We start from the raw sequence: 27,369 nt of genomic DNA on the forward strand, positions 1-27,369 counted from the left end.
CCCAGATTATAAACCTGATCTAGAGAATGCTTTCACTAAATTATATATTCGTGACCCTGAGTTGGCTATGTAAAGCTAAGTTACGTACTCATGTGTACAAACACATGAAAACATATTTTTTAAAAATTGAAATAGCTTGAAGGTTACATCTCTGCTGCCCACTTGTTAGAAAGTAGCTTGATCCTAGATTTTATACCTGAAAGTCAAACCCCAACTGTATCCAGAAGAAAGAATCAGAAAATTGAATAGTTGATCTAACTCCTCAAAAATAACCAGACCTCCTTTTTTCCTCTAAGTTAAAAATCTGATATGAAGAAATAGGAATGACCTAGCTAGTTTATTATAATGGGCAGAAAAGGAAGAGAAAATATCCTGAATAACCAAAGCAAATTCTAAAAAGCTTTATAGGTCAAAGCTTATAACTTTTGCATTCCAAAAGCTGTTTGAGTTATACTTAGGCTGCTAGAGTTACACATAAGATGGGAGCTTCAATTAAATGATTCAGAACTTATATTTAGTAAAATGTACAATTTTATAAAATCTAGTTATACTTGTACAAGTCACAGATCTCAAAGTCTGGGTCCCCTAATCATTTACTTCTCAATTTGTGTGATATAGACCATCAACTAAGACATCTTACATATAAAACATTCTATATCTCGATCATGTAACTGATTTAAAATGAAAGGCCACATTTTATTCTTCTGTACTTTTTAGAATAGCGATACATCATAAAGAGTCAGATTTCCAGTAACCTCAGAACAAACTTGTAAATTTGAACATGTTACAATACCTGAAAAGTAGGACAGAAAAAAATAACTGCACTAAAATTAAAACTACCAATTAAGTAAAATTGTCTATCTGATTTCCTCTGAAATCTTCAGTTCTTCTTAAATTACCTGAAAACAGCAACTAAAGCACTGCAATACTTGCACAATTAAGAGTAAATTCTTGGAGACACAATCAAAAAAAGGGAAAAAGAAGACACCATTAGAAAGACAGTAATTTGAAGGCATCAGCTGTGCAGAAAAGAAAAAAGTGGTATGGACTTCAGATGCTCCTGAATTACAAAATCATATTCATATAGATAACAAGCAATCCACAGGAAAGGGGGAAGAGGAGACACAGTCACTGTATTTTTATTAAGAACACTAGAGGCCCGGTGCACGAAATTCATGCACAGGATGTGTGTGTCCCTCAGCCCAGCCTGCACCTCTCCAATCTGGGACCCCTCGAGGGATGTCCGACTGCCCTCTCACAATCCAGGACTGCTGGCTCCCAACTGCTCACCTGCCTGCCTTCCTGATTGCCCCTAACCGCTTCTGCCTGCCAGCCTGATCACCCCCTCACTGCTCCCCTGCCAGCCTGTTTGCCCCTAACTGCTCCCCCTGCAGGCCTGGGTACCCCACAACTGCCCTTCCCTGCAGGCCCGATCACCCCCAACTTCCCTCCTCTGCCGGCCTGGTCACCCCTAACTGCCCTCCCCTGCAGGCTTGATTGCCCTCAACTGCCCTCCCTTGCAGGCCTGGTCCCTCCCAACTGCCCTACTCTGCTGGCCTGATCGCCCACAACTGCCCTCCCTTACAGGCCTGGTCGCTCCCAATTGTCCTCCCCTGCTGGCCATCTTGTGGCGGCCATGTTGTATCCACATGGGGGCAGCCATCTTGTGTGTTGGAGTGATGGTCAATTTGCATATTATTCTTTTATTAGATAGGATAATAAGATAGTATTTCCCCAACTTTTGTCATTCAGTTTATTATATCTAAGTATCCTATTATTTACTTATATTTTTTAAATTAACTCACAAATTTATCATTAAGTCCTCAAAAAACAAACATCTTGTTTGTATTTTACTCTTTAACTCAACATAAGAGCTATGTAGAGATATACCTATCACAAGTCCTTAAGAATCAAGCTAACCTTTATCTCTTGTAATAGTAATGCTCAAGGAATAACTACTTCTAATTGTATATACTCTATCCTGTTTCCCCAAAATTAAACTGGTCTTGTAAAGAATTTAAATGAGACAAGCTACACTGCCAAAACAAGAGAAATAGATCTTGCCTAATAAAAAAAATTAGAAATGAAAACAGTAATAAGTATATCCTCTTCTAATTAGGATGCTTAGGAAAAGTTCAATTAACACATCACTACTTAATCTAACCAACTTCATATGGCAAATGCACTACTCTAAGTTACTTAAATTAAGGTTTTAGTTAGATGAACATTTTAGCTATGCCAGGCAGTTCTATAAATGACAGACTCTGCATATAAGGTCAACATTTAATAAAAATGTATGACAATTATTTTATTTAGTATTTTATTCAAATAGAAAACTATCTTTACCACTCTTAAAAATATGTAATGAGTCCTATGATACTTACGCTGCATAAGCTTTTGCTATCCTCATGAACATAACTTCATCACCCCCTTTATCTGGATGATATTTAAGTGACAGCAAACGATATTGTTTCTTAATTTCTGTTACTGTTGCCCCCTAAAAGGAAAAGGTTTATTTTAGTAAAAATAAACACAATGCTGTAAAAACAAAACCCCTCCTCCCATTTTGAACTTAAAATATACAATACCCAATATTTTCAGAAAGAGAAAATGAATCTTTATTCTATATATTTTGTGCCTTAAATTCCACCCCATGTACTTTTTAAATAAAAATATACTTATTTTGTCCGAATATTTATTTTATTGAGCACCTACTATGTGTCATGCAATACACTAGGCACTGATGATATGAGAATGAAACCATGAACAGCACAGGTTTGAACTGCACAAGTCCACTTATTTATACATGGATTTTTTTGGTATTCGCAGATTTTGCATCATGGAATCAATTAACTGCAGACTGAAAATACTGTGATGTGAAGGACTAGAGTGTCAAAAGCTATACTAGAATTTTTGACCAGGCAAGAGCAGCACCTCAACCCCCTGCTGTCAAGGGTCAACTGTAATGATGTATTTAAATAAAATAAAAGGATAGTCACATTTAAATATCAAAGAATTGCCCTGACTGGTTTGGCTCAGTGGATAGAGCGTCGGCCTGCAGACTGAAGGGTCCCAGATTCGATTCCAGTCAAGGGCATGTACCTTGGTTGCGGGCACATTCCCAGTAGGGGGTGTGCAGGAGGCAGCTGATCAATGTTTCTCTCTCATTGATGTTTCTAACTCTATCCCTCTCCCTTCCTCTCCGTAAAAAATCACTAAAATATATTTAAAAATAAATAAATATCAAAGAATGATCACGGTAAATTAAGTCTGGCTGAAACAAACCTCCAATTAAAGCTTAACTTACTTTCTAAGAAATAATCTAAAGAATATTTAGTTTCATCTGCTTGTCAATATTTTAAAATTAAGTAAATACTTAATAAGCTTACTTTAGTTGTTTCCTATTAGACTCCCTTTCTATTAATAAGTTTTTCATGACTTTCATGGCATCAAATTGCCCCCAAACCTTTTAATTTTTAAAACTTCTTGATGACCATGATCATCACAATGAAAGAAAAACAAATTAGAGGAATACTTTGCTTCTAACAAAGCAGAAAACCAGAAGATAAACACATTCCTTACTTTGTATTATATGAATCTCGGGGTCAAGTCATCTACTGAGCAGAGACTAGAAATAAAAGAATTAGCCCTGACTGGTTTGGCCCAGTGGATAGAGCGTCGGCCTGCGGACTGAAGGGTCCCGGGTTCGATTCCGGTCAGGGGCATGTGCCTTGGTTGCGGGCACATCCCCGGTGGGGGGTGTGCGGGGGGTGGCTGGTCGATGTTTCTCTCTCATCGATGTTTCTGACTCTCTATCCCTCTCCCTTCCTCTCTGTAAAAATCAATAAAATATTTTAAAAAAAAAGAAAGAAAGAAAGAAATAAAAGAATTGGTTTGGGGGAAACATGGAAAGAGCACTAGATTTAGCTTGACTACTAAGAAGTTATGGGGCCGTGGCTGGTTTTGGCTCAGTGGATGGAGCTTGGCCTGCGGACAGAAGGGTCTCAGGTTCGATTCTGGTCAGGGGCACATGCCTGGGTTGCAGGCTCGATCCCCAGTGGGGAGCATTCGGGAGGCACTGATCAGTGATTCTCTCTCATCATTGATGTTTCTATCTCTCTCCCTTCCTCTCTGAAATCAATAAAAATATATTTTAAAAAAAGAAGTTATGGGATCCCAGACAAGATACAAATTTTCCAGGTCTCATTTTCACCATCAGGAAAAAAGACTAGCTGACCTCTAGCATTGATTTCAGTTCTAACTTTCCATTGATATACCTAAAAGACTAATTTTCTGTTGGGATCTAATAATCAAGTTCAATTAATCAAACAAGGGGGCACCCAACGGGTCACCCAAGGTTAATGTGAATTTCTATGACAACGATACCAGTTCTTTAAAATATATAAAGAGTTAACACTCTATCTTAGTGTCAACTAACACAGGGACATAAGATTTTAATCATCCAACTAACATATATAAATCTCCTGGTTTTAACTTTGCATTAAACCCATCTTATACATGTTTTTTAAAAATATACCCACTCACTAACTTTCCATTTGATATTCAAATATCCTTACATTATAGTAATTATAAATCAATTCTTGATAAGATGGCAATCATCTGTAGCTTAAAAAACATATGTACATTAGAATAATAAATAATGGATTAGATAGCTCATTTTAATAAAAATTTTAACCTGACCAGTTTTATTTTTTAGCACAGTCCAATTTCTTTTAGGACGTGGACTTACAGTGTTTTCATGGGATCATTAAACTAATGTGCATTTTATAAAAACTAGAGGCCTGGTGCACAAAATTTGTGCATGGAGGGGGGTGTCCCTCAGTGCACCCTCTCCAATCTGCTGGCTCCCAACTGCTTGCCTGCCTGCCTTCCTGATTGCCCCTAACCGCTTCTGCCTGCCAGCCTGATCACTCCCCTAACCACTCCCCTGCCAGCCTGATTGATGCCTAACTGCTCCCCTGCCAGCCCAATTGCCCCTAACTGCTCTCCCCTGCTGGCCTGGTCACCCCTAACTACCCTCCCCTGCCAGCCTGGTCCCCCCTAACTGCCCTCCCCTGCAGGCCTGGTTCCCCTCCCCAACTGCTCTCCCCTGCAGGCATGGGTCCCCCCCAACTGCCCTTCCCTGCAGGCCCGGTCACCCCAACTTCCCTCCTCTGCCGGCCTGATCACCCCTAACTGCCCTCCCCTGCCAGCTTGATCACCCCAACTGCCCTCCCTTGCAGGCCTGGTCCCTCCCAACTGCCCTCCCCTGCTGGCCATCTTGTGGCAGCCATCTTGTGTGTTGAAGTGACGGTCAATTTTCATATTACTCTTTTATTAGATAGAATACTACTTACAGGATCCAAATTTAATACTTCATAAGGATTGTATTCCTGATATTCTCGGTCAGTTTTGGAAACTTTGTACGCAAGGAATAAGAATAATGCCCATCCTGCAAGCAGAATTATTTTCCTGTTTAGAAAAAAGATAAGTGAAGTATAAATAAATACACCTATATGGTTTTCCTTTAAGAGTCATTATGGCAAGATCAAGGCATAAAACAATCTGAAGTGGTCTCATATCACTATGCCACTGACTCAAATTCTAAACTCCTGTTATAGCAAGAACTGTCTTTTTCACCTTTGAATTCTCTAGAATATTGTATAATGCCTGGCATTTCATATTCTCAATTACTACTTGCAGAACTGTAGTAATTCTGCAATTCAACTTATTAGTTTATTGGACTATTACATTCAATCAAAATATATTAATATTCAAGAATTCAGTAAACCATTTAATGTACAAGAGAATTGTTTTGACCTTGCAATAACACTTTTAGAAAGGCAAACTACAAAAAATAATGGGTCAATTGTGCAAAGATGAATAAATAGCCATGTTTATAATGGTAAAACTCTGGAAACAATTTAAGTGTCCTTTTATAGAAAACTAATTAAATAAACAAAGATAGAACTACACAATGGAACATTTTTAGCCAATAAAGATATAAAAAAGATGTACATACTAGTTTTTAAAAAGATATAAAATAACATTTAATTTGGGAAAAAACTAATTTATTCTCTCCAATATGTTCTGTTTAGTGAAAATATTTTAAAGATTATTACCAGTGTTGGAGAGACTAAAGAAAAAAGGAACTCTCACACACTCTATACTCTGAAGGAATATCTGGCAATAAGGTATCAAAAGACCTAAAGAAGTACATACCCTTTTAACTATCCATCTACTTTACTTCAAGAAACTTGAAAGGAAATAAACTAGAATTAAATATATAAAGTATAAAAGGGTGGCTACAGATATAAATAACAGCAGAGAACATATATGCACATAAATGCCTACCAACAGAGTACTAGACAAATAAATTAACAGTATATCCATACAGTGAAACACTACCTGGCCACTAAAAATTTGTGCACTTTAAGATTATCTACCTTTTGTTATTAAATTAAAAAAACCAACAACACAAAGCTGTATGTACATGTAATATAATCCTATTTTTGTAAATAAGTTTATTGCAAATAAAAATATAGAAAGGTAAATCATCTTAATAGTGGTTGTCTTTAAGTGATGAAATTGAAAGATTTATGAAATATCACAATGTTACACTGAATAGAAATTTTTAAACCAAAACAAAAAGAATCATAGGAGGCTTAATCAAAAAAAATTGGGGTGGCCTGTCTTCAAAGAGAGAGAAAATGTTCCATCTCTCTTGTTAGAAACCTAGCTTTGGAATGAGACTCTAGAATCTAGTTCCAACCCACCTGCTTACCTCTAGCACGCTGATTTTTCAAACAAAGTCCCCTAAGCTTGTCCCACCATCATGCTTTTGCTCTCTTGGATCTTTCTACCTAGAATTCCCATTTCACATCTCTGCCTATGCAAACTCTATTTCATTCTTCAAAGCTCAGCTCAGGTTATTCACCCTCCAAGAAGCAATCCTTGTCAATAGGGAGACTGTAATTATTGTCACAAAAACATAGAAACTGTGACTTTCCTTCCTCCTCTGACTTGATGCAAGTTCCTTGAGCCCTGGATATGATCATAATTCAGATTTAACTAACTTCAGAATAACTTAAACAGTTAGCACTGAGATGCAAATTTATTTCCACCTGGTCAAAATAATGCTCTACACCAGGCGTCCTCAAACTACGGCCCACGGGCCACATGCGGGTGTTTTTGCCGTTTTGTTTTTTTACTTCAAAATAAGATATGTGCAGTGTGCCTAGGAATTTGTTCATAGTTTTTTTTAAACTATAGTCCGGCCCTCCAACGGTCTGAGGGACAGTGAACTGTCCCCCTGTTTAAAAAGTTTGAGGACCCCTGCTCTACACCTTATTAAGAGCATAATAAATACTGCAAGCTGCTTTGCACACTATCTACAGGCCAAAAGAAGAAAAAGGAGCCCTATCGGGGTGCTCCCACTTTTACCTGGCTATTTAGGGAGAGGTACTTATGAACATAGACTCTGGAACAAAACTACCAACTAAGGCCAAATCCCAGCTTCACCACTTACTCACCAAGAGATCTTAGCAAGTTGCTTAGACTTTTATATCTCAGTTTCCAACTTTTAGGGTAGGTGTGAGAATCAACTGAGTTTAGGTATGTAAAGCACCTAGAAAGTGCTTCTGATATCCTAAATAATCAATTCATACTAGCTATTGGCTGTTATTAGTAACTCCATCCAAATCTCAGCTCAGACCGCATTATTCAGGGACACTTCTCTGTGTAGAGCCAGAGATATGAGCCCTTCCTCTCCTCCTTCATGGAATCCCCCTTACTAAACTCTATTTTCATTATTTGTTTACTTGGCAGCATCCCCCAAGACTGTAAGTCGTTGAAACATGTCTACTTGTTAATGACAGTATATTGGCACCTAGCATAATACCTGACATATACATAGTAGGTGCACAATAACTACTTATTGAATTGAAATAAAAATAATTTAAAATAATAATTTTTAACTCAACTCCAAAGTCTGCCAAATTACCCCAATATCCAAAAGAACACATGAAAATATACTTTATTCCCACACAAAAAACTCCACATTTTCTTTACCAACTCTCCCAATAGGCTAACAAAGGTCAGAAAACAAAGATAAAGGTGAAATTGAAAGCAAGATTTAAAAGCAAACAATGGCAGAAGGAAAAGGAAACAAAACACCTAGGATATGTTATGTCCCCTGTTAGATGCTTTACTTGTAGCATCTGGCTCTATAAGCCAAAGGGAGGAGAGCAGAGGCTCAAGACAGAACCCCCCAGGCTGATGAAAAAAATTACCACAACCAATAAAACCACGGTCTAATTTCCCGAGAGCCAAAGCAAAGGTGGAAACAATAAATTGCATCGTGCTCTGTGACCAATTTTCTTTTAGAAACATGTTTGGTTCCTCTAAAAAGATAAGCATTTTCACTATATATAGAGTCAGTAATTAGTTAACTTGTGAAGTCTTGTATTTTTCTTAAGCACACTTTAAAAGTTATTTTGGAAGCAACTTTCAAAAATTGAAGTATTACACAATGACTGCTTAATTTTGAAAGAATACTTCAGGGTTAAGTAGCAAAAAAGGTTTTGATGTTTCTAACCTTATCTAAATTGTTACCAGTATCAATGTAACCCTTCCTTACTTGAAGATCCTTTAATCTGTACTTCCAGTTAAGTAAATCAGTTTATTAATCACTGAAGAGAACTTCAGAGTTAGTCTACTGGTTTTTTCTTTCTTGAAAACTAAGGTTCAAATACCTACAAAGTGTTGACCAAAGTCCAGAAAAGAAGAGATTGGTAGGTCAAAAATATGTGCCTTTTAGTTTCACATCATTGAAGAACTCAACACCAAAGCCAAGATTTCCCTCCCTCTACAAAGGAACTAAACCAGGCAAAGTCTTTAAAAAATATATTTAAACCTCCTGAAGTTACACAAGTAAAAACTATCATCATCATTTTAAATAAGATTAAAACCTGGCCAGCATGGCTCAGTGGGTGAGCGTAGACCTAAGAACCAGGAGGTCAAGGTTCAATTCCCAGTCAGGGCACATGCCCAGTTTGCAGGCTCCATCCCCAGTGTGCGGGGTGCAGGAGGCAGCTGATCAATGATTCTCTCTCATCATTGATGTTTCTCTCTCTCTCTCTCTCTCTCTCTCTCTCTCTCTCTCTCTCTCTCTCTCTCCCCTCTCCCTTCCTCTATGAAATCAATAAAAACATATTTATTTTAAAAGAAATAACTGATTCGACTTTTACTTATTTCCTCTTAGGTTTTCCCCTATCTACTGGGTAGATAAATGTAGGCAATTTACAAGACACAGTCCTCCAACAATGATAACTCTTTCACCTCCTATCAGTTTCATGTATTATTACCTCTAAATTGATGACTTAGGGTGAAGATCCAAAGCCTATGCTCTAAACCAGCATATCCTATAGCCTCACAAAAATCTAATAGGCCGACTCTAATTAAACATGGTAATGGCCTGTTTAAGCAGATGGGCCTGACAAAACAAAGGGTGACTAGGTCTCCAATCCACCACGTCTAGCTGTATAATCTCATTCAAGTTAACTCATTTTCTTAGTCTCAGTTTCCTCATCTGAGAAAAAGCAAAAATATCTACCTTGAAGTTAATATAAAACTAATGAGATAACTTATAAAGCCTTAGCACAGCATCTGGCATACAGTATGTGCTCAATAAACTTTATCATGAAATTCAAACTTGATCATGTCACCTCCCTGCTTTTTTTATAATCTTTTAAAGATTCCTCTATGTCTTTAAGACAAAAATTCAAATACTGACAAGATGCACAAGGTTTTCCTTTAAGATCTGACTTTTCTTTCTCCCCTTCTCCTTTGAGTCAGAAGCACACTCTCTCCTTTGAATATGTAAAAACAGCTCTCAAATTTACTATTCACATCTTAACCATCCTAAGATCACAATTTCTTTACAGATACATGTTTTATTCATTATTATACACCTATTTTACATGATACCTAGCAAAAAGTAAACACTAAATTTTTTTTATTGAAACCAATTACTTACTTTATTGTAGGAATAATATTTGGCTGGGGCTTTAATAATCGTAAACGGTACCACATACATCTTCCATATACTTTTCTGATATTCTTTAATCGAATTTGCTCTGTCAAAAAAATAAGGTGATAAGTTAAACCATTTTTCACAGTAAAGGCAAAACCAGAGTTAATACCATACTAACCTTCATTACCATGCTAATACTTTATTGGCATATGAAAGTACAGCCTACTTAAATAACATTTAAGAAAATTTCACAAGATAGGTTAAATTTTCTGCAACTCAGAACAAATTACCTATTTGGGAAATTCTATTCAACTACCGGGGAATCATTTTGCATGTGAGACTTAAACACTTCTAACTGAAATATGTAAAAACTAACTTGAACCCAAAATACTTAGTCATATAATCAGTAATTTCTGAGACATTCTCTCCTTTCCCTTCTACTATAGAAACAATAAAAAGTATAAAGTAGTTGAAGTATGTGGTTTATTAAAGAAGCTAAGCAGAAATTATATTCTTCAAACATGAAAGTAATTATATTAAATTAGAAAAGCCACTCAAATCCATAAGATGTTAAAATGAGTTCATATAAGTTATGACAAAAGGCATTATTTTAGTCCCCAGAAAAAAAATCAATTGAAAAGAAATTAAACCAAGGCCAAAATATCATATAGAGTTTTACTATAATCCTATATAATAAAAGCCTAATATGCTAAGTGTCCGGTCGTCTGGTTGTCTGTTCAACCAATCAAAGCGTAAAATGCTAATGATATGCTAAGGCCACTCACCTGCTCGCTATGACATGCACTGACCACCAGGGGACAGTCAGTCAACTGGTCGACCAGTTGCTATGAAGTGCACTGACTAACAGGGGTCAGACGCTCTGACCAGTAGGTTAGCTTGCTGCTGGGGTCCAGCCAATAGGGACTGAGCGAGATGGGCCCAACACGCCCTGGAGCCCTCGCGGTTCCTCCCCAGCCCCGATCGTGCACCGGTGGGGTCCCTCAGCCTGGCCTGCACCCTCTTGTAATCTGGGACCCCTTGGAGAATGTTGGAGAGCTGGTTTCAGTCTGATCCCGCTCAATGCAGGAGCTGCCACCTGGTGGTCAGTGCACTCCCACAAGGGGAGTGCTGCTCAGCCAGAAGCCGGGCTCACAGCTGGCAAGCACAGTGGCGGTGGTGGGAGCCTCTCCTGCCTCCACGGCAGCACTAAGGATGTCCAAACTGCCCTGGGGGGAGTGAGCCTAAGCCATCAGTCAGACATCCCCCGAGGGCTCCCGGACTGCGAGAGGGAGCAGGCCAGGCTAAGGGACCCTCCCCGAGTGCATATATTTCATGCACCAGGCCTATAGTAAAACTATAATCACTTGGTTTGAATAATGCTCCCAACTTAAAAAATGTTTTAAATTTTAAAATAAAATACCCTTTCACAAAGATGGCATGCAGAAAGCAAAGAAAAAAGCCAAGGCCAAGAAGGCAGGTGCTATAAGGCATCCACAGGCACTCACAAAAAATGATCCACATGTTATTCACCTTCTGGTAGTCCAAGACATTCTAAAGGCAGCACAAATATCCTCAAAAGAGCAACAAGCTTGACCACTATGCCATCACTGGGTCCCCCCTTAGTACTGAAGTCAACCATGAAAATGAAAGACAAAAACACACTTGGGTTCATTGCCAATGTCAAGGCCAACAAGCACCAGACCCAACAGACTGTGAAAGAAGCTCTATGACAGCCCTGGCTGGGTGGCTCATAAAGTTAGTTGGAGCATCATCTCATACATCAAAAGGTTGCAGGTTTGATTGCCGATCAGGGCACATACAGGAGGCAACCGGTAGATGTTTCTCTCTCACATTGATGTTTATCCCTCTCTCTCCCTTCCTCTCTCTAAAATCAATAAAAACATATCCTCGAGGATTTAAAAAAAATTTAAAAAAAGCTCTACAACAATGACATGGCCAAGGTCACACACTACTCAGGCCTATTGGAGAGAAGGCATAAGTTCAACTGGATCCTGACTATTTATGATGCTTTGGATGTTGCCAATAAAACCAAGGTCATTTAAACTAAGTCCAGCTGGCTAATGCTAAATATAAATTTTTTTCATAATATTAGGAAACGACAAAACCACAGTCCTTAAATGAGATGTCAAATAAGTAAAAGAACTTTATAAATAATAGAACGCTTCAAAGCCACCATGTAAGAAGTCCAACTAACCTGTTAGCACCATGCTTTGAGAAAAGCATCCACAAGGCAGCTATATGGCAGGAGCTACCAGAACCAGATATTGTAAAAAAGGATCCATGTAGGGGAAGGGGAGGTGGCAGAAAGGGAAATATGCAGGGAGACTGATCAAATAATACAGGGGTGAGCAAAAGTAGGTTTACAGCTGTTAGTATGCAAAACAGTTTATCCTTGTACTAGAGGCCCGGTCACTCCTAGCTGCCCTCCCCTGCAGGCCTGGTCCCCCCCCAACTGCTCTCCCCTGCAGGCCTGGGTCCCCCCCCCTCAACTACCCTTCCCTGCAGGCCTAGTCGCCCCCAACTTCCCTCCTCTGCTGGCCTGGTCACCCCTAACTGCCCTCCCCTGCTGGCCATCTTGTGGCGGCCATCTTGTGTCCACATGGGGGCAGTCATCTTTGACTTCATGGGGGCAGCCATCTTGTGTGTTGGAGTGGTGGTCAATTTGCATATTATTCTTTTATTAGATAGGATAGAGGCCTGGTGCACGGTTGTGGGCTGTCTGGTTGGCGCTGAAAGGTGTCCCAGATCAGGGTGGGGGTTGCCTTGGGGCATGGGGTGGCCTGGGTGAAGGGCCTGTAGTGGTTTGCAGGCTGGCCACGCCCCCCGGCGACCCAAGCGAAGGCCCTGGTATCTGGGATTTATTTATCTTCTATAATGGAAACTTTGTAGCCTTGAGCGGAGCCAAGCCTCCTGCTTGCTCTGTGGCCACAGTCATTTTTGTTGGGATTTATTTATCTTCTATAATTGAAACTTTGTAGCCTTGAGTGGAGGCCAAAGCAGGCCAGACCAAACAGCAGAACGATCATCCAGACAACTTTCTGGATGAAGCCAGGGCTGCGAGGGCCAAGCCCCTTGCACGAATTTCGTGCATCAGGCTTCTAATATAAATATATGTGTGTGTGTAGATAGATAGATAGATAGATAGATATACATATGAATGAACCCTGTGTTATTGGATTAGAATTGAAGGTCTCAGTATGAACTAATATCTTTTAATACAGAAGTAGCTCAATACACATACATACATATTCCCTAGCTCTATCTAATAAGTGAGGCTAAGAACAGTGTCATCTCAATAGTACTGAGCACACCTAGCACCCAGATCTTGGCTTCTAAATATCATTCTCCATTAAGAGAAACCAGGGATCCAAGTATTTTCCCACAAAAACATTACAAAAGAGAAAAGAATGATTTCACAGTGAGGAAGTAGGCTGAATAACACCCCCCCACCTCACCCCCGCCAAGATGTCTTCATCCTAATACCCAGAACCAGTGAACATATTAACTTACATGGCAAATGGGACTCTACAGATGTGAGTAAATTAAATATTTTGAGATGAGGAGATTATCCTAGATTATCTGGGTGGGCCCAATATAATCACAGGGGTCCTTATAGTTTCTTTAAGAAATTATCCATATTTATAGAAAAGGGAATTGCAAGGTCATAAAACAATTATGTAGTTTAAAAAACAACATAATAACATAATGTATTATGATTGCTCTCAGCAGCTGATCATAAGCTTACATGTTTGTGGGAGTAGTTCAGGTTTAGTGGGGGAGGCTATTATGGTTGTGCTATACAGTGCCTTTGCTAAAACAATCACATCCATCTGTCCATGCCATGATAATCTGCCATTGTGTAGTATAACTGAATGAACTCAGAGCACCATATTCTTAGAACCCAAAGAGCTGAAAGAATGGTTAGCCAGGTCTGAAGTCTTCAAACCTGCCTGCCTGTTTACCACAAAAATTTCATTAAAATCATGTACCTTCTCATAGATTTCTAATTTGTCATAAAAAACATTTCATCATAAGTTTAAAGAGTTGCAAAAGATGCCATTTCTGACATAAAGTTGACATCCTACCTAATAAAAAGGTAATATGCAAATTGACTGTACCTTCGACACACCCACAAGCCATGCCCACAAACCACGCCCACAAGCCAATCAGAGCAAGTATGCAAATTAACCCAACCAAGATGGCTACAGCCACAGAGAGCAAGGTTTCCCAGGTAACAGAGCAAGCCAAGCTTTCCGCCTGCCCTTGCCAGGCCTAAGCCTCCACTCAAGCTACAAAGTTTCAATTATAGAAGGTAAACAAATTCAAACATAAATGGCAGCAGAACGGAGCTTGAGAGAGCAAGCCAGGGTTGCCGGCGGCAACAGGGGAAGCAAAGCTTTCCGCACACCCTGGCCGGGCCCACCCGCTTAAGGCTACAAAGTTTCAATTATAGAAGGTGAATTAACTGCAACAGAAATGGCTGCTGGCCGCAGAGGGAGCAGTAGGCTTGGCTCCGCTCCAGGCTACAAAGTTTCAACTGTAGAAGGAAAATAAATCCCAGATACCAGGGCCTCCACTTGGGTTGCCAGGGGGCGTGACCAGCCTGCAAACCACTACAGGCCCCTGGCTCAGGCCGCCCCACGCCCCAAGGGAACCCCCACCTGATCCGGGACACCCTTCAGGGCAAACCAGCTGGCCCCCACCCATGCACCAGGCCTCTATCCTATCTAATAAAAGAGTAATGTGCAGATTGACCATCATTCCAACACACAGTATGTCTGTCCCCATGTGGTCAAAGATCCTGCCCCCATGTGGACACAAGATGGCCACCACAAGATGGCCAGCAGGAGAGGGCAGTTGGGAGGCACCCGGCCTGCAAGGGAGGGCAGTTGGAGGTGATCAACCCTGCAGGAGGGGTGACCAGGCCAGCAGAGGAGGGAAGTTGGGGGCAATCAGGCTGGCAGGGGAGCAGTTAAGCATCAACCAGACTGGCAGCGGAGTGGTTAGGGGGTGATCAGGCTGGCAGGCAAAAGCGGTTAGGGGCAATCAGGAAGGCAGGCAGGCAAGCAGTTGGGAGCCAGTAGTCCTGGATTGTGAGAGGGATGTCCGACTGCCCGTTTAGTCCCGATCCCGGTGGGATCCCGGTGGGATCGGGCCTAAACGGGCAGTCGGATATCCCTCCAGGGGTCCCAGATTGGAGAGGGTACAGGCTGGGCTGAGGGACAACCCCCCTCCGTGCACGAATTTCGTGCACCGGGCTTCTAGTTTTAAAATAAAATAGTTCCATTGCTGTTAAATGTACCAATGGAATCTAAAAACCATAGTAATTTCATACCACCATCATCCATTTACAAAAATTCATGAACAAGCCCATCATTCCACTTTCCACACATAATTGTATTCAAATGTACTTTCACCCTGGTAAGACATTTCTTGTAAAACTGACACATACTTCTTAAAATTAATTTTTTTATCCCTGTGACTACTACGGTATTCCAACTTTAAATTTCAAACATTTTCAGGCTTTCAGCATAGCTAAAAAATATTAAAATAAAAAACACCCTTCACCTAAATTCACAGATTTTGTAACTTTGACTTTAACTCTAGCTCCCTCTTTCCCTCCCCCTCCTTTTATCTGAATTATTTTAGAGCAAGTTGCAGATATCAAGACATTACACCTGTAAATGCTTTGGCACATATCACCAAAGATTTATTACAAATCATAAGTTTGCATATCATACTTAAGTTTAACATCTATAAGGTTTTCTGTGTTAAAATATCTGATGCTACATTTATATTATCAAGGCAACATAGTTATTACAAATTGATAAATTATTAAAATAAAAGTAAAATACGTATGCTTTCACTAATAAGCAACTTGTAAATATTCTATATGTTCAAAAAGAGTTAAAACTGTAAATACTATAACTTATTTTTAAAAGTAAAAGTACACTTTTGACCATATGGCAAAATATAAAGACAAAAACAAAATGGCTTTCTCTTCTACTTTAACCATATTTTGCCAAAACTTAAAGTTGCCAATTACCTTGAATCATTCAATTTATAGAAAATATATGCTGTGTAACCTAATGACAAAAGCAGTCCTCACTGTTAAACAAATTAGGCAAATGAAACTTGGTCAGAAAAGTCTGACTTCATTTTTCAGTTCAGATAAATAGATCTATAAATTTTTATATTTTGAGGATTAAATTTTAGGACATGCCTTTTAACAAAGATTATTAAAATTAAAGCCAAATAATATACAGATAACCATTTATTTAAAGGAAAAAGATGTTCCACATTTCTTTCCAAAATTCAGAAACTCCTAAAACTATTCCTAAATCCTTAAAAGGATCCTAGAAAATAGTGCCAAGAATCAAAAGTTATATTCAATATTCCAAAAAGTCTAAAAACATTATACATCAGTTTTCTAGCTATCCAAAGTCTATCTGCAGTTAGCTGAGAACATCTCTCACCAAGGTGATACTGGCTCACTCACTGTTGGGACAATCAAGCTGGGGAGCTTGATAACTATTTTAAGAGACCAAAAAACCAAGCAGCAACAACAAAACAAATGAAAAAACAGCCTCCTCCCTTCCTCCTAAAATCTCAGTGGTAGTTAGGCATACTTAGAGATCATCTGAAGGCAATAATAATAATAATAATAATAATATATTCCATAATTATCCCAAGGAGGTAGGTATATCTCACAATTACAAGTGTTATCTGTTACTGTAAGCAACCTTTGTAAAGACCACTATAAAATATAGCAAGTGGCTACATTATGGAGATTAAAAATGCTGAAGGTATCTAAAGTATGATCAAAATACCTAATGTTACATAATGACACACCTGTGGCTTGGAAAAAAATGTCCAATGATCGTATCATATTCAGAACCCAAGTCCTATATCCCAAGCAAATGTAAATGAAACATATACACTGTATTCTGAAAATGTTGAAAAGAACTATTTCCTTGCCAAAACTTGAAGATGCAAATTACCTTGAATCATTCAATGTATAGAAAATACTAGAGGCCCGGTGCACAGATTCATGCACCGGTGGGATCCCTCAGTCTGGCCTGCGGGAATCAGTGGACCTCCGTGCTGGCGCAGCCCGGCCTTACACGCCAGCTCATCAGGCTCCAGCCCACTGTCCACGTTGATTCCACACAGCACTAAGTAGTGCGCACCTCAAAGTGGGAGGCGACTGGGGAGGAGCCCAAGCCCAGGCTGGGCACTGGTCCTGCTCATCCTGGCCCGCTGTGCCTGCCTCCACTGCTGCTCAGGCACGTAGGGACAGTGTTTGCGGGAGACGCTCGCACCTCCCCAGCTACGCTCGCCAGCCATCAGCCCAGGTCAGCCCAGCGTCTAGCACCCATCTGAGCAGCGGTCCTGTGGGAACGCACTGACCACCAGGGGCTGCTCCTGCATTGAGCGTCTGCCCTCTGGTGGTCAGTGTGCATCATAGCTACTGGCTGGTAGTCCGGTCGCTTAGGCTTTTATATGTATAGATATACTGTGTAACCTAATTGGCAAAAGCAGTTTTATAGGAATAAAACTATTTTAAAGTACTATATTTGATAGTATGTAATTTTTAAATATTCAACTAAAATTTATAAATTAAACATTTTAAGTAGATATGACTTCATTCTTAAAACGATATATGTTCAAGCTGGCCAAAGAATGTTTTCATCTCATTAAGAAATAGAGTAGTAAGTCAGACCTTGTCACTTCTCTGCTTATAAACCTTCAATAGTTTACATTGCATCTAAAATAAAATCCAAGCCTCTTACCCTGGCTTACAGATATGATGCATCCCAGCTCCCTCTCTGACTTTATCCCAGATTATTCTTCTCACCTGCCACATTCCTGCTACTTTGGTCTCCTTTGTTCCTGGAATATGTACACTGTTTCTTGCTTTACTAGTAAAAGTTTTGTACACAACTGTTCCTCCAGCCTGAAATAGGCTTTTCCCATCCAATTCATGTCTTTGAATGGCTGACTCTTCTTTGTCACTCAGCTTGAAGACATGTTCTCAGGAAGATTCTCTGAATACCCTACTTCTCTACATATTATTTATCACTATCTGATATTTTTTATTGTTTATATGTAGTATGTCTCCCCCACATTAAGATGTAAGCTTCAAGAGAACAGGAATCTCATCTATATTGTTCACCCCCATATTCCAGTACCTAACACAATGTCTGGCAAATAGGAGGTGCTAATTTGTTGAATGTATGAATTTTCTCATTTAGAACACTCCCCTATCACCCTGGGGGTATGTATGCATTATACTTGCTCCAAGAGGTTCAGTAACTTGCCCAAAGATACAGATGGTATCAGAAAAATAGCAAATAACCACTGAAGAAAAGAGATAGGAATTGTGTCCAGGTTTAAACTCATTGGCCTGTGTGATTAATCACTTATTTGAACTGCCTTCCCCTACTAAAAGAATAACTAGATTGCCTAAAATACAGTGTCTCTGGTCTCATTAATTTAATCATACCTATCCTAACTGTATATCCAAAGCAGAAAATGTAGTATGTAAGAAATCCAAGTCAAAAATTTTAAGAACAAGAGGTAACTAAAAACAACTTATCAGATGATACCTCTAATAAAAAGTCTGGTGAAATAGAATTTTACAAAAGAGAAAGTGCAACAAATAAAACTGCTGCAAGGACTTCAATTCTACATGTGTGGGACAAGGCAACACAGCACATAAATTTCAGGGAGGGGGGAATGGCAAACCAGTTCATTTTTGTTTCTTTTTTCTCAATTTGCTATAAAATGTCAAAGTCCAAAAGAAAAGCAAACACTCAGTTTATTACAAAAGGACTGTATCCTCAGAAGAGTCCCAGAAGTAGAATTATTAGGTTTAAATTTTAAAATATTTTTATAGCTTACTAAAAAAAAAAGAACTATACATTCTGTTGTGCTCTGAATATAATAATTTGTGTACTTGTCTAATTATAATCCTTCCACTACACTCATATTACAGACTATCAAAACAGGACTACATTGTATTCATCTCTGTAGGTGTCTGCTGCTCCTAATAGAGGCAAACAGTGAAATGTTCAACCAATAACTACTAGATTTAACTAAACAGGCAAAAATCTAAAGTCAAATGATCTGAAATCTATATGAGAAAATTCTTCCATCCATACTGACCCAAACACAATTCCACAATGTTAAGAGAATGAACATCACTTTTCAAAAAAGCAATGTGATGGTGAGATGGCAACATTTCTTATCAATAGTCTGTTAATAGGAAACATTTTTAAAAAGGAAGTCCAAGTACAATAAGGATATATTTGTTATGACCTTTATGTCTGAATAAAAAGTATGATTAAGAGAACATCTGAGAAAACAAAAATAAGCCTATCTTTGTTTTTTAGATTCTCCAAGATGAAGCAATTATGCAATATGACCTTTAAATAAAAACCATTTTACACAATGCATTTACAAATCCAATGTTTGTCACCACATCTATAAAGTCTAAATGCTGTAATATAATTCATACTGCCAAGTACCCAGCTGGTTTCCTCTACTGTGTAGGACTTAAGTGTGTCTATGCTACCAGTCTAATACATACCCCTTTCTATCAAGATGGAACACAGTGGGAATGACTTTATTTTAAAACAACTCAAACTTCTCAGATCTCTAATATCCCTTTGAGATCTAAAGTCTGAGGAAAACTATATGCTCTAAATCAGCAGTCACCAACTGGTGGTCCGTGAGGTCCGAAAGGTTGGCAACTGCTGCTCTAAATTAAATATGCACACTCATAAAATATATTCCTTTGAACATAAAGCTGATATTAGCCAGTTTTTTCTGTCTAAAAAAAAAAAACACAGAGGATATCCCTGAAAAGTCAAGACTGACATAAGAACTCTGAAATTCAGACTCATATGCCTAACTTTTTGTATTGGCTACTTATAGTTTCACAGGAAAATTAAATAATATAAGCTTAAAACTCAAATATTAAAATACCCTATTGTGTTATTCAAAAATACTATTACAGGTCCACATCCTTTATTCAAAATCTTTGAGAACAGATGTACTTCAGAATTTCTCAGATTTTAGACAGTATATTTCTACCCTAACAAGGCCTGGAGGGTCTAAAACAGCTTCAATAAACAAATAAATAAATACTACAACAGCAAAATATGATGGTTTTTTTAAGTGAGATGAATATTATAAGTAGCCTCCTGTCAGTACAAATCACCAAATTATTTTGCTGCAAACATCTGAAAAACTTTATTTTATTTAGAGCTTTGGGTGAACCTATAACTCAAGATTTCTCTGATATTCAAGATACTGCAACTGGACTCTGGGGAAAATGTCACTATGATAAAAACATCCTTTTAATACCACTGCAATTCTAAAGAAACAACTCTATTCTAAAGATACACACCAATTTTCATGATGATTAGAATAGCATTTAAGTATCCACCTTAATTTTTATAATGCAATTTGAGGCAAGACCAAACAAACATATTAACATATGCACACTTACTGGCTAAGGCAAATCTGAAGCAGAGAGCCAGGTGTGAAGTAAGGGCAGATAGCCCTGGCCGGTTTGGCTCAGTGGATAGAGCGTCAGCCTACGAGTCCCAGGTTAGATTCCGGTCAAGGGCATGTACCTTGGTTGCGGGCACAACCCCAGTATGTGCAGGAGGCAGCTGATAGATGTTTCTCTCTCATCGATATTTCTAACTCTCTATCCCACCCCCTTCCTCTCTGTAAAAAATCAATAAAATATATTTTAAAAAATAAATAAATAAAAAAGAAAGGGCAGATAAACACCTAACTTTGTATCTAGCAATATGGAAATAACAGAGGGACTGGAAGCTAAACTGACCTGACTCCACCACACCACATAGGAAAGTTACTTAAGCTCTCTAAATTCCAGTTTCTTCATGGAAGAATAAAGGTGATAATAATAGTACCTACTTCATTGTATATTTTTGAGGATTAAATAAAGTAACGTTTGAAGTCCATACTGACTTAGTCAATATTAATTCCCTACCACTTTTCCAAAGACCAAACTATATGAAGGGGCTCAAGTATGACCTGCCTATGACACGTTATCAGGCAAATTTTATCATATAAAATCCATCATGAAAATATAACTTTCAAGCCCTAGCTGGTTTGGCTCAGTAGATAAGAGTGTCAGCCTGCGGACTGAAGGGTACCAGGTTCAATTCCAGTCAAGGACACATGCCTGGGTTACAGGCTCAATCCCATGCAGGAGGCAGCCAATCAATGATTCTCTCTCATCACTGATGTTTCTCTCTCTCTCCCCCTCTTCCTTCCTCTCTGAAATCAATAAAAATATATTTTTAAAAATAATAATTATAATATATATATAACTTTCAAATTTCAAAAATTCAGTGTAGACTAAAATGACTAATTTCTAGAAATCAGGACAGCTTCTTGCAAAACTCAAACCAAACCTACCTACTCTCCCAATACCCTTTTGTCTTCCACACAACCAACTACACATACAAATGGGTGATAAGTGAAAATAAACTCTATACTGAAAAATGCACTCTTTTTAATTGAAATAAAATTACCAAAATGGTCTAGGATTTGCAGATAAAGGGAAGCAATAGACTTTATCACGTATACACAACTACTATCCAAAGAACCCAGACAATTTAAATAAACTTAGGAAAGAAAAGGCACGAAAGATCAAAATCCAATTTTCATAAACTACCCACTGAATGAGAAAACTGGTAACTTTGATCAGCATTCTGCACCTAATGGGTATTTTAACTACTGCTAAACGTGCAAAAAAAAAAATGGAATCCTTTATTATTTATCCTACATTCAATTTTAACATATTTATATAACTCAAGAATTTTGCAAAGCAATAATCCCTAACCCTAACCCTAACCCTAACCCTAACCCTACAGTTTTAAAGCATAAGTTCTGAACACATTCAAATGTTCGTGTTAACATTTACCCCAAAGTACAGTATATAACCTGGACAACCTAGACCTCCCACACCCAACTCACGGGAAAATTTAATCAAAAAGGCAAAGCTCTTGTGAAGTAGAAACTTTCCCTAAATGTTAATACTCAAAACCCACTAGTCACTGTTAACGCTTCCATTAATAACCTATTAGGGCCTTACAGTTCCATCTGCTTGAAGAATAGCACCTGCCATATGTCCTAGTAGAGTGCAACAAATGGAATCCAAGCATTACCCACCCATAAAATACCTTGACAAGAATCTGTATTCTGTGTTCTAACCCACTGTTACTTAATGTGAAAAGATTTGGAACTAAAAGCAAATGAACCAGCTACCTCAATAACTACCTCCAAGATGAACTACCTCCAAGACTTAATCCTTCGCACTCGCACTTTTTCCGCCATAAACAGGAAACGCCAAAGAAAAGGAAATAGAGAAAAGCCTATGTTTGCTAAGGGGAATGAATAACCACCACAAGTAGGAGTTCACAAATGGAAATGCAAGGCGGTGGAGGGAAAGGGACGGGGGAGGGACGGCTGGTGAGCTCAGCTGGCATCCTAAACACGCCACCCAGCTCAGACGGTACCTAAAACATCTGTAACGACAGCTGCAACCGGGAAACGGGGGTGGGGGAGCGGAACGCGGCTTGGGGACTGAGAGTTGTGCCTGCACCCTCGGCTACCTCCTTGCCAACTCTTCTCTCACTCCCAATCCCCATCCTCTCATCCCATCCGGCTCCCTCCATAAAGAAAAATACTCAGTAACACCAGAGGCAGAGAAGACAAAGAGACAGGAGGAGGCTGCAGGGTGTCCAGAACAATGGGGAGAGGGGGAGACGCGAAACTCCCCATGGTAGGAGGACAATGAAGGTTGGTGGAGAGGAGCCCGCAGAGGCACCGAGATGAACACCGCCGCGCCCGGGGCCCGCCAGCGGCGGACGCCTGGACGCCAAGACCGGGCCGCGCGGGCGGGATCACCGGGACGGCGGCGAGCTGGGCTGGGCCCGAGCTGGCGGGAGCGGCGCGGCCCGGAGGGGCCCGGGGGAAGCCTGAGCAGGTCCGCGGGCAGCTGCAAGAGGAACTTACCGGCGTTCTGGTCTCGGGGCCAGAGGTAGTAGGTGGCCGGGATCACGATGAGCCCCACGAAGGAGGTGAGGAAGTAGAAGAAGGTGTTCCCGCTGTCATCGTACTGAAACTGCTGCCCCGCCATGGCCCACCCTCCTCTGCCTCCCTCTTCTCCCCGCCGCCCCCACGACCCCGCTCGGCGCTCGGACTCCCAGCGCTCCGGCCCGGTGTGGCGTAGCTCGGACGCCGACGCCGCCTCTCCTCCCCGCCCCCACGCTACTTTCACGGACACGCCGCCGCCGCCGCCGCCGCTGCCGCTGCCGTCGCCTACTCTCGCGAGAAGAGAGAGTTCCCGCCCCGCTCGGTTTTTCCCACCCCCTGCCTCTGCTTCACACGCTCGCTAAGGGAGACGTGGCGCGCGCAGCCGCGGAATTCTGCGAGGTCCCGCCTCTTGTCCCGCCCCTTGTCCCGCCCCCGAGGCTACAGCCCCGCCCCTCGAGCGCCCGTAGCTACGCCCGCCCCTAGGGCCCGGCTGCTGGTCCTAGAGTCCCTCGCCCTGCCTTCTTTGCCTCCTGTCCCGGTGACCCACTCCCGGCCCTGGGGGTCGGTGAGTGGAGCCCCGACCGAGGCTTCCGCGCCGAGCAGTGCGTGCGGGCTGTTCGCATGGCTGGGATTGGGGGCGCAGAACTTTCTTGCCTCTCCCTCTCTCCTGTCCCTACCTCACCTGTTCTGCCTTCTCACTTGTTAATGTCCATGGCTGACAATAATGTTCTTTAGGTTCCGGATCCGCTCCTCCAGCCCCCACATTTTGGAAACAAGGGTCACCCAGAACAGGGCGACACGAGGTTTTGTTTGCAGCGTAATGTTTGTTATTAAAAAGGCTGAGGTCTACAAGGCGCCCGTTTTACAGCTGGGCATTCCCCACGCCGGTAGAGACGGTGACCTCCGCATCCCAGTGCTGATAGGTTTTCTTCCACCCAGGCGGTAGGCTAACGCCGTAATTGCTGTCTGTCATATTACATATCACACTGTATTTTTAGAAAGCCATTTTAGGACTTTATGTTCTATTTACTAAGTTCCTTTCAGTATACTTTCCGTTGTTGGAAGAGAAATCTAGTCATATGTCATCTTTTATATCATGTCCTCAAAACGAGTGTTATCATGATCAGTAATGCTTTCCTTTGTAATAGACTATGTTCACACGTATTCTGGCTTCCCTTTGAAATGTCCCATTTTGAAAGGAAATTTCAGAAAATCAGTTTCCCTCCTCACTTTTTTCTGTATAAAGTTATCAAAGACTCTATTAGATGGGGAAAATAAAACAGACATGAGAGGAAGAGGACTGGACTATGAAGTCAGAACAGTATTGTGATCACCCAGTGCTGAGATGCTCAGAACTGTTTGCCTTGCTTCAGAAACAAAAGTTGGCTCAGCTGATATAGGTAGGATCCCAGTTTCTTTTGTTTATGTTGGATTTGTTATTAAGTCTTCCCAGCTATTAATAATGCTGAACTGGTTATTTTTTATTGCTCTGATTACATGTTTTACTCAGCATTTACGTAAAGCTAACACATCAGTTTTGTAATCTCGTGGCAACACAAATTATTGATGATAAATATTTCACTTCTGACTTTTTTTCTGCAGTAGTAATCTTTTCATTGCAGCTTTGGGGTCATGCATAAGAGTGGCTTGAACAGAACTGAACCATGAAACAACATTTTGAACAAATCGCATTTATTTTACTAACATTCAGACCAGTCTAAAACATTATTTCTTTTACCAAAGCAGATTAAAGATTTGAAAATGTATTCTATTTCCAAAAGTATAAACACATTTCACCCTAAAACTTAACCTTATTGAACTTAGATAAACTCAAATCATCCAAATATTCTCCAAAGCAAATCTGAATTATACCTTTAATTAGTCACAATTTCTGATTCATTGTGATGCTTTTAAGTCAACACAGTAGTTTCTTTCAAGAGATCATTTTAATGAAATATTTAAAAGTAAATGAGTATGGTAGAACCAGAACTACAACCACATTTTCTTCTCGTTCTAATGGTACATGTTAAAAGGCATTTTTGAGTTGTCTCTATATGTGTCTATAAATGAATATTTAATTGCTAGGTAGATATTTCCTCTCAAGTGTAGAAAGCCTAACTATTTTTAGGTTCCTTTTAATAATTTGCTTTTTCTTTAGACTGACTCTTCGTTGCAAGTCATCCTTGTACTACTGGTATTGACTTACATTTATACCTACCAAAATACATTTGTGTAGTCATAATCAACATTATTTAATTTTCTGCTTAATGGAATTAGCCTCAAAAAGACTGGAAAGGTTGGAATTACTAAGTAGATACATAGTGTTTCCAGTCCTTTTCCCCTCCCCGAACCTTACAATAACCTTCACTGCCAAAGCCTAGCAAATCACCCTTATTGTTTTCCCATTAAAAGCTAAATCTGCCCAGCTGGTGTGGCTCAGTGGTTGAGCATCGACCCATGAACCAAGAGGTTACCTGTCAGGGCACACACCTCCAGGTTGCAGGCCTGGTCCCCAGTAGGGGGTGTGCAGGAAGTAGCCGTTCAATGTCATCGATGTTTCTATCTCTCTATCACTCTCCTTTCCTCTCTCTCTAAAATTAATAAAAACAATTTTTTATAAAAGAGCTAAATTTCTTCAGATATAAATTAACCAATTTCTTTTATTTGTCTCTAATAAAAATGAAAAGTAACCTCCATCATAATGACAACAGTAACATCAACAAAGTAACATTTCTACAACACTTATGATTGACAGAAAGCTTCCACAACACTATTTCAGTTGAAATTTCAAATCGTAGCCTACATGTCGAAACTTTGACTAGGTAAAAGGTACTAAACAATTGCAATTCTTTCATTCCCTATCCCCCTAAGGCCCTTGGGACCCAATGAAATCCCAATCTCAGACTTGGAGAGAATGTGAAGGGAGGTGTGAGTTAGAAAGACATTAGAACTTGTTTATGCTCAACTCTAAAACCATGAAAACAACTTTAAAAGAGGAGTTGAGATCTATGTGTTTCTTTTAGTATTGGGAGCAGGTTTGTATTTTGGCTCCTCAGTTTTCATTAGTATGTTGGACTTGTCAATACTTTTGTGATTACAAAGCTGAAAATTTATTGTACTAAAGCAAGTTGTCGATGAAGTATCAACAAACTCAGGTCATTTCTTTATGAATTAACTTTATGCATCAACAACACAGCTAAATTGCATGGTGAAAAAGTAATGATTGGCATTGCAAAGTAAGCCATAAAATAGCACTTAGTGAAATTTCCCACCCAGGTTGAATTATAACCTGGAAGAGTGCCATAACTCAACAGAAGAGTTCACTCTGGGCAATTTCAAAGGTATAGATATTTGAGTAAGAAGAAAAAAAAATCTCTATAGATATTAGAACTTCAGGAAAAAAACATAAAGCATCTTGTTAAAAAGCAAATATTTCTGAGTCCTGAAGCTTATAAAATTGAGGTTCTCTAATTAAGAAAAATATGAAATTATAAAATTAGGTGCAAAAGTTAATACTTACTATGGACTTTGGGTGATAATGATGTGTAATGTGGGTTCATCAATTGTAACACATGTACCACTCTGGGGAGGGATGTTGATGTGGGGACAGAAAAAATATGAGAAATCTCTGTACTTTCCACTTTATTTTTCAATGGCTCTAAAAAATAAAGGTCTACTAAAAAAGTTAATATCTATATTATAAAAGCCTAAGCAACCATTAAGGTGAACTGACCAGAACAACTGATCGCTATGATGTGCACTGACCACCAAGGGGGCAGACGCTCAATGCAGGAATTGACCCCTGATGGTCAGTGTGCTCCCACAGGGGGAGCCCCGCTCAGCCAGACGCCAGGCTCATGTCTGGCAAGTGCAGCAGCGGTGGTGGGAGCCTCTCCCACCTCCAGGGCAGCACTAAGGAGCAGAGGGCTGAGTGGTAAGGAACAGCGAGTAGGCAGGCGGTAAGGAGTAAGGGGTCCCAGACTGTGAGAGCGATGTCCAACTGCTGGCTTAGGCCCACAGGTAAACATTCCCCAAGGGGTCCCAGACTGAGAGAGGGCTCAGGCCGGGCTGAGGGACCACCCCCTCCAGTGCATGAATTTCGTGCACCAGGCCTCTGATTTATAATAATTGTAATTGCTGTAAGTTTGTATTCTACAAACAGAAAAATTCTGATAAGTTCTATTTTGCATGATTCCCATCAGAATTTTAAAAAGATATGATACATTTATGAT

The 27,369-nt window shown here is 39.9% G+C and overlaps 1 protein-coding gene and 1 long non-coding RNA gene across 3 annotated transcripts in view; one reads left to right on the plus strand and one right to left on the minus strand.

The window, feature by feature from the left end:
* The window catches only part of SEC63 (SEC63 homolog, protein translocation regulator), a 68,206-nt gene extending 44,951 nt beyond the window's left edge, over positions 1 to 23,255 (minus strand). Inside the window, exons 1-4 of one of the 2 annotated variants that reach the window (XM_008156209.3) lie at positions 23,117 to 23,255; positions 10,037 to 10,136; positions 5,358 to 5,472; positions 2,385 to 2,497 (exon numbers count right to left, since the gene is read on the minus strand). In XM_008156209.3, the coding sequence (XP_008154431.1) occupies positions 2,385 to 2,497; positions 5,358 to 5,472; positions 10,037 to 10,136; positions 23,117 to 23,240 (452 nt within the window). In that variant the 5' untranslated portion in view covers positions 23,241 to 23,255. The remainder of the gene's footprint in view (positions 1 to 2,384; positions 2,498 to 5,357; positions 5,473 to 10,036; positions 10,137 to 23,116) is intronic. The other variant, XM_054721754.1, reaches the window with a different exon arrangement.
* An 805-nt stretch (positions 23,256 to 24,060) lies between these two features.
* LOC129150584 (uncharacterized) lies at positions 24,061 to 25,382 on the plus strand. Its single transcript, XR_008557296.1, has 3 exons — positions 24,061 to 24,079; positions 24,384 to 24,537; positions 25,296 to 25,382. It is a non-coding gene; the product is annotated as an uncharacterized LOC129150584 (long non-coding RNA).
* Positions 25,383 to 27,369: the final 1,987 nt, after the last annotated feature.

Source organism: Eptesicus fuscus, chromosome 10, assembly GCF_027574615.1.
Source record: "Eptesicus fuscus isolate TK198812 chromosome 10, DD_ASM_mEF_20220401, whole genome shotgun sequence".
NCBI lineage: Eukaryota > Metazoa > Chordata > Mammalia > Chiroptera > Vespertilionidae > Eptesicus > Eptesicus fuscus.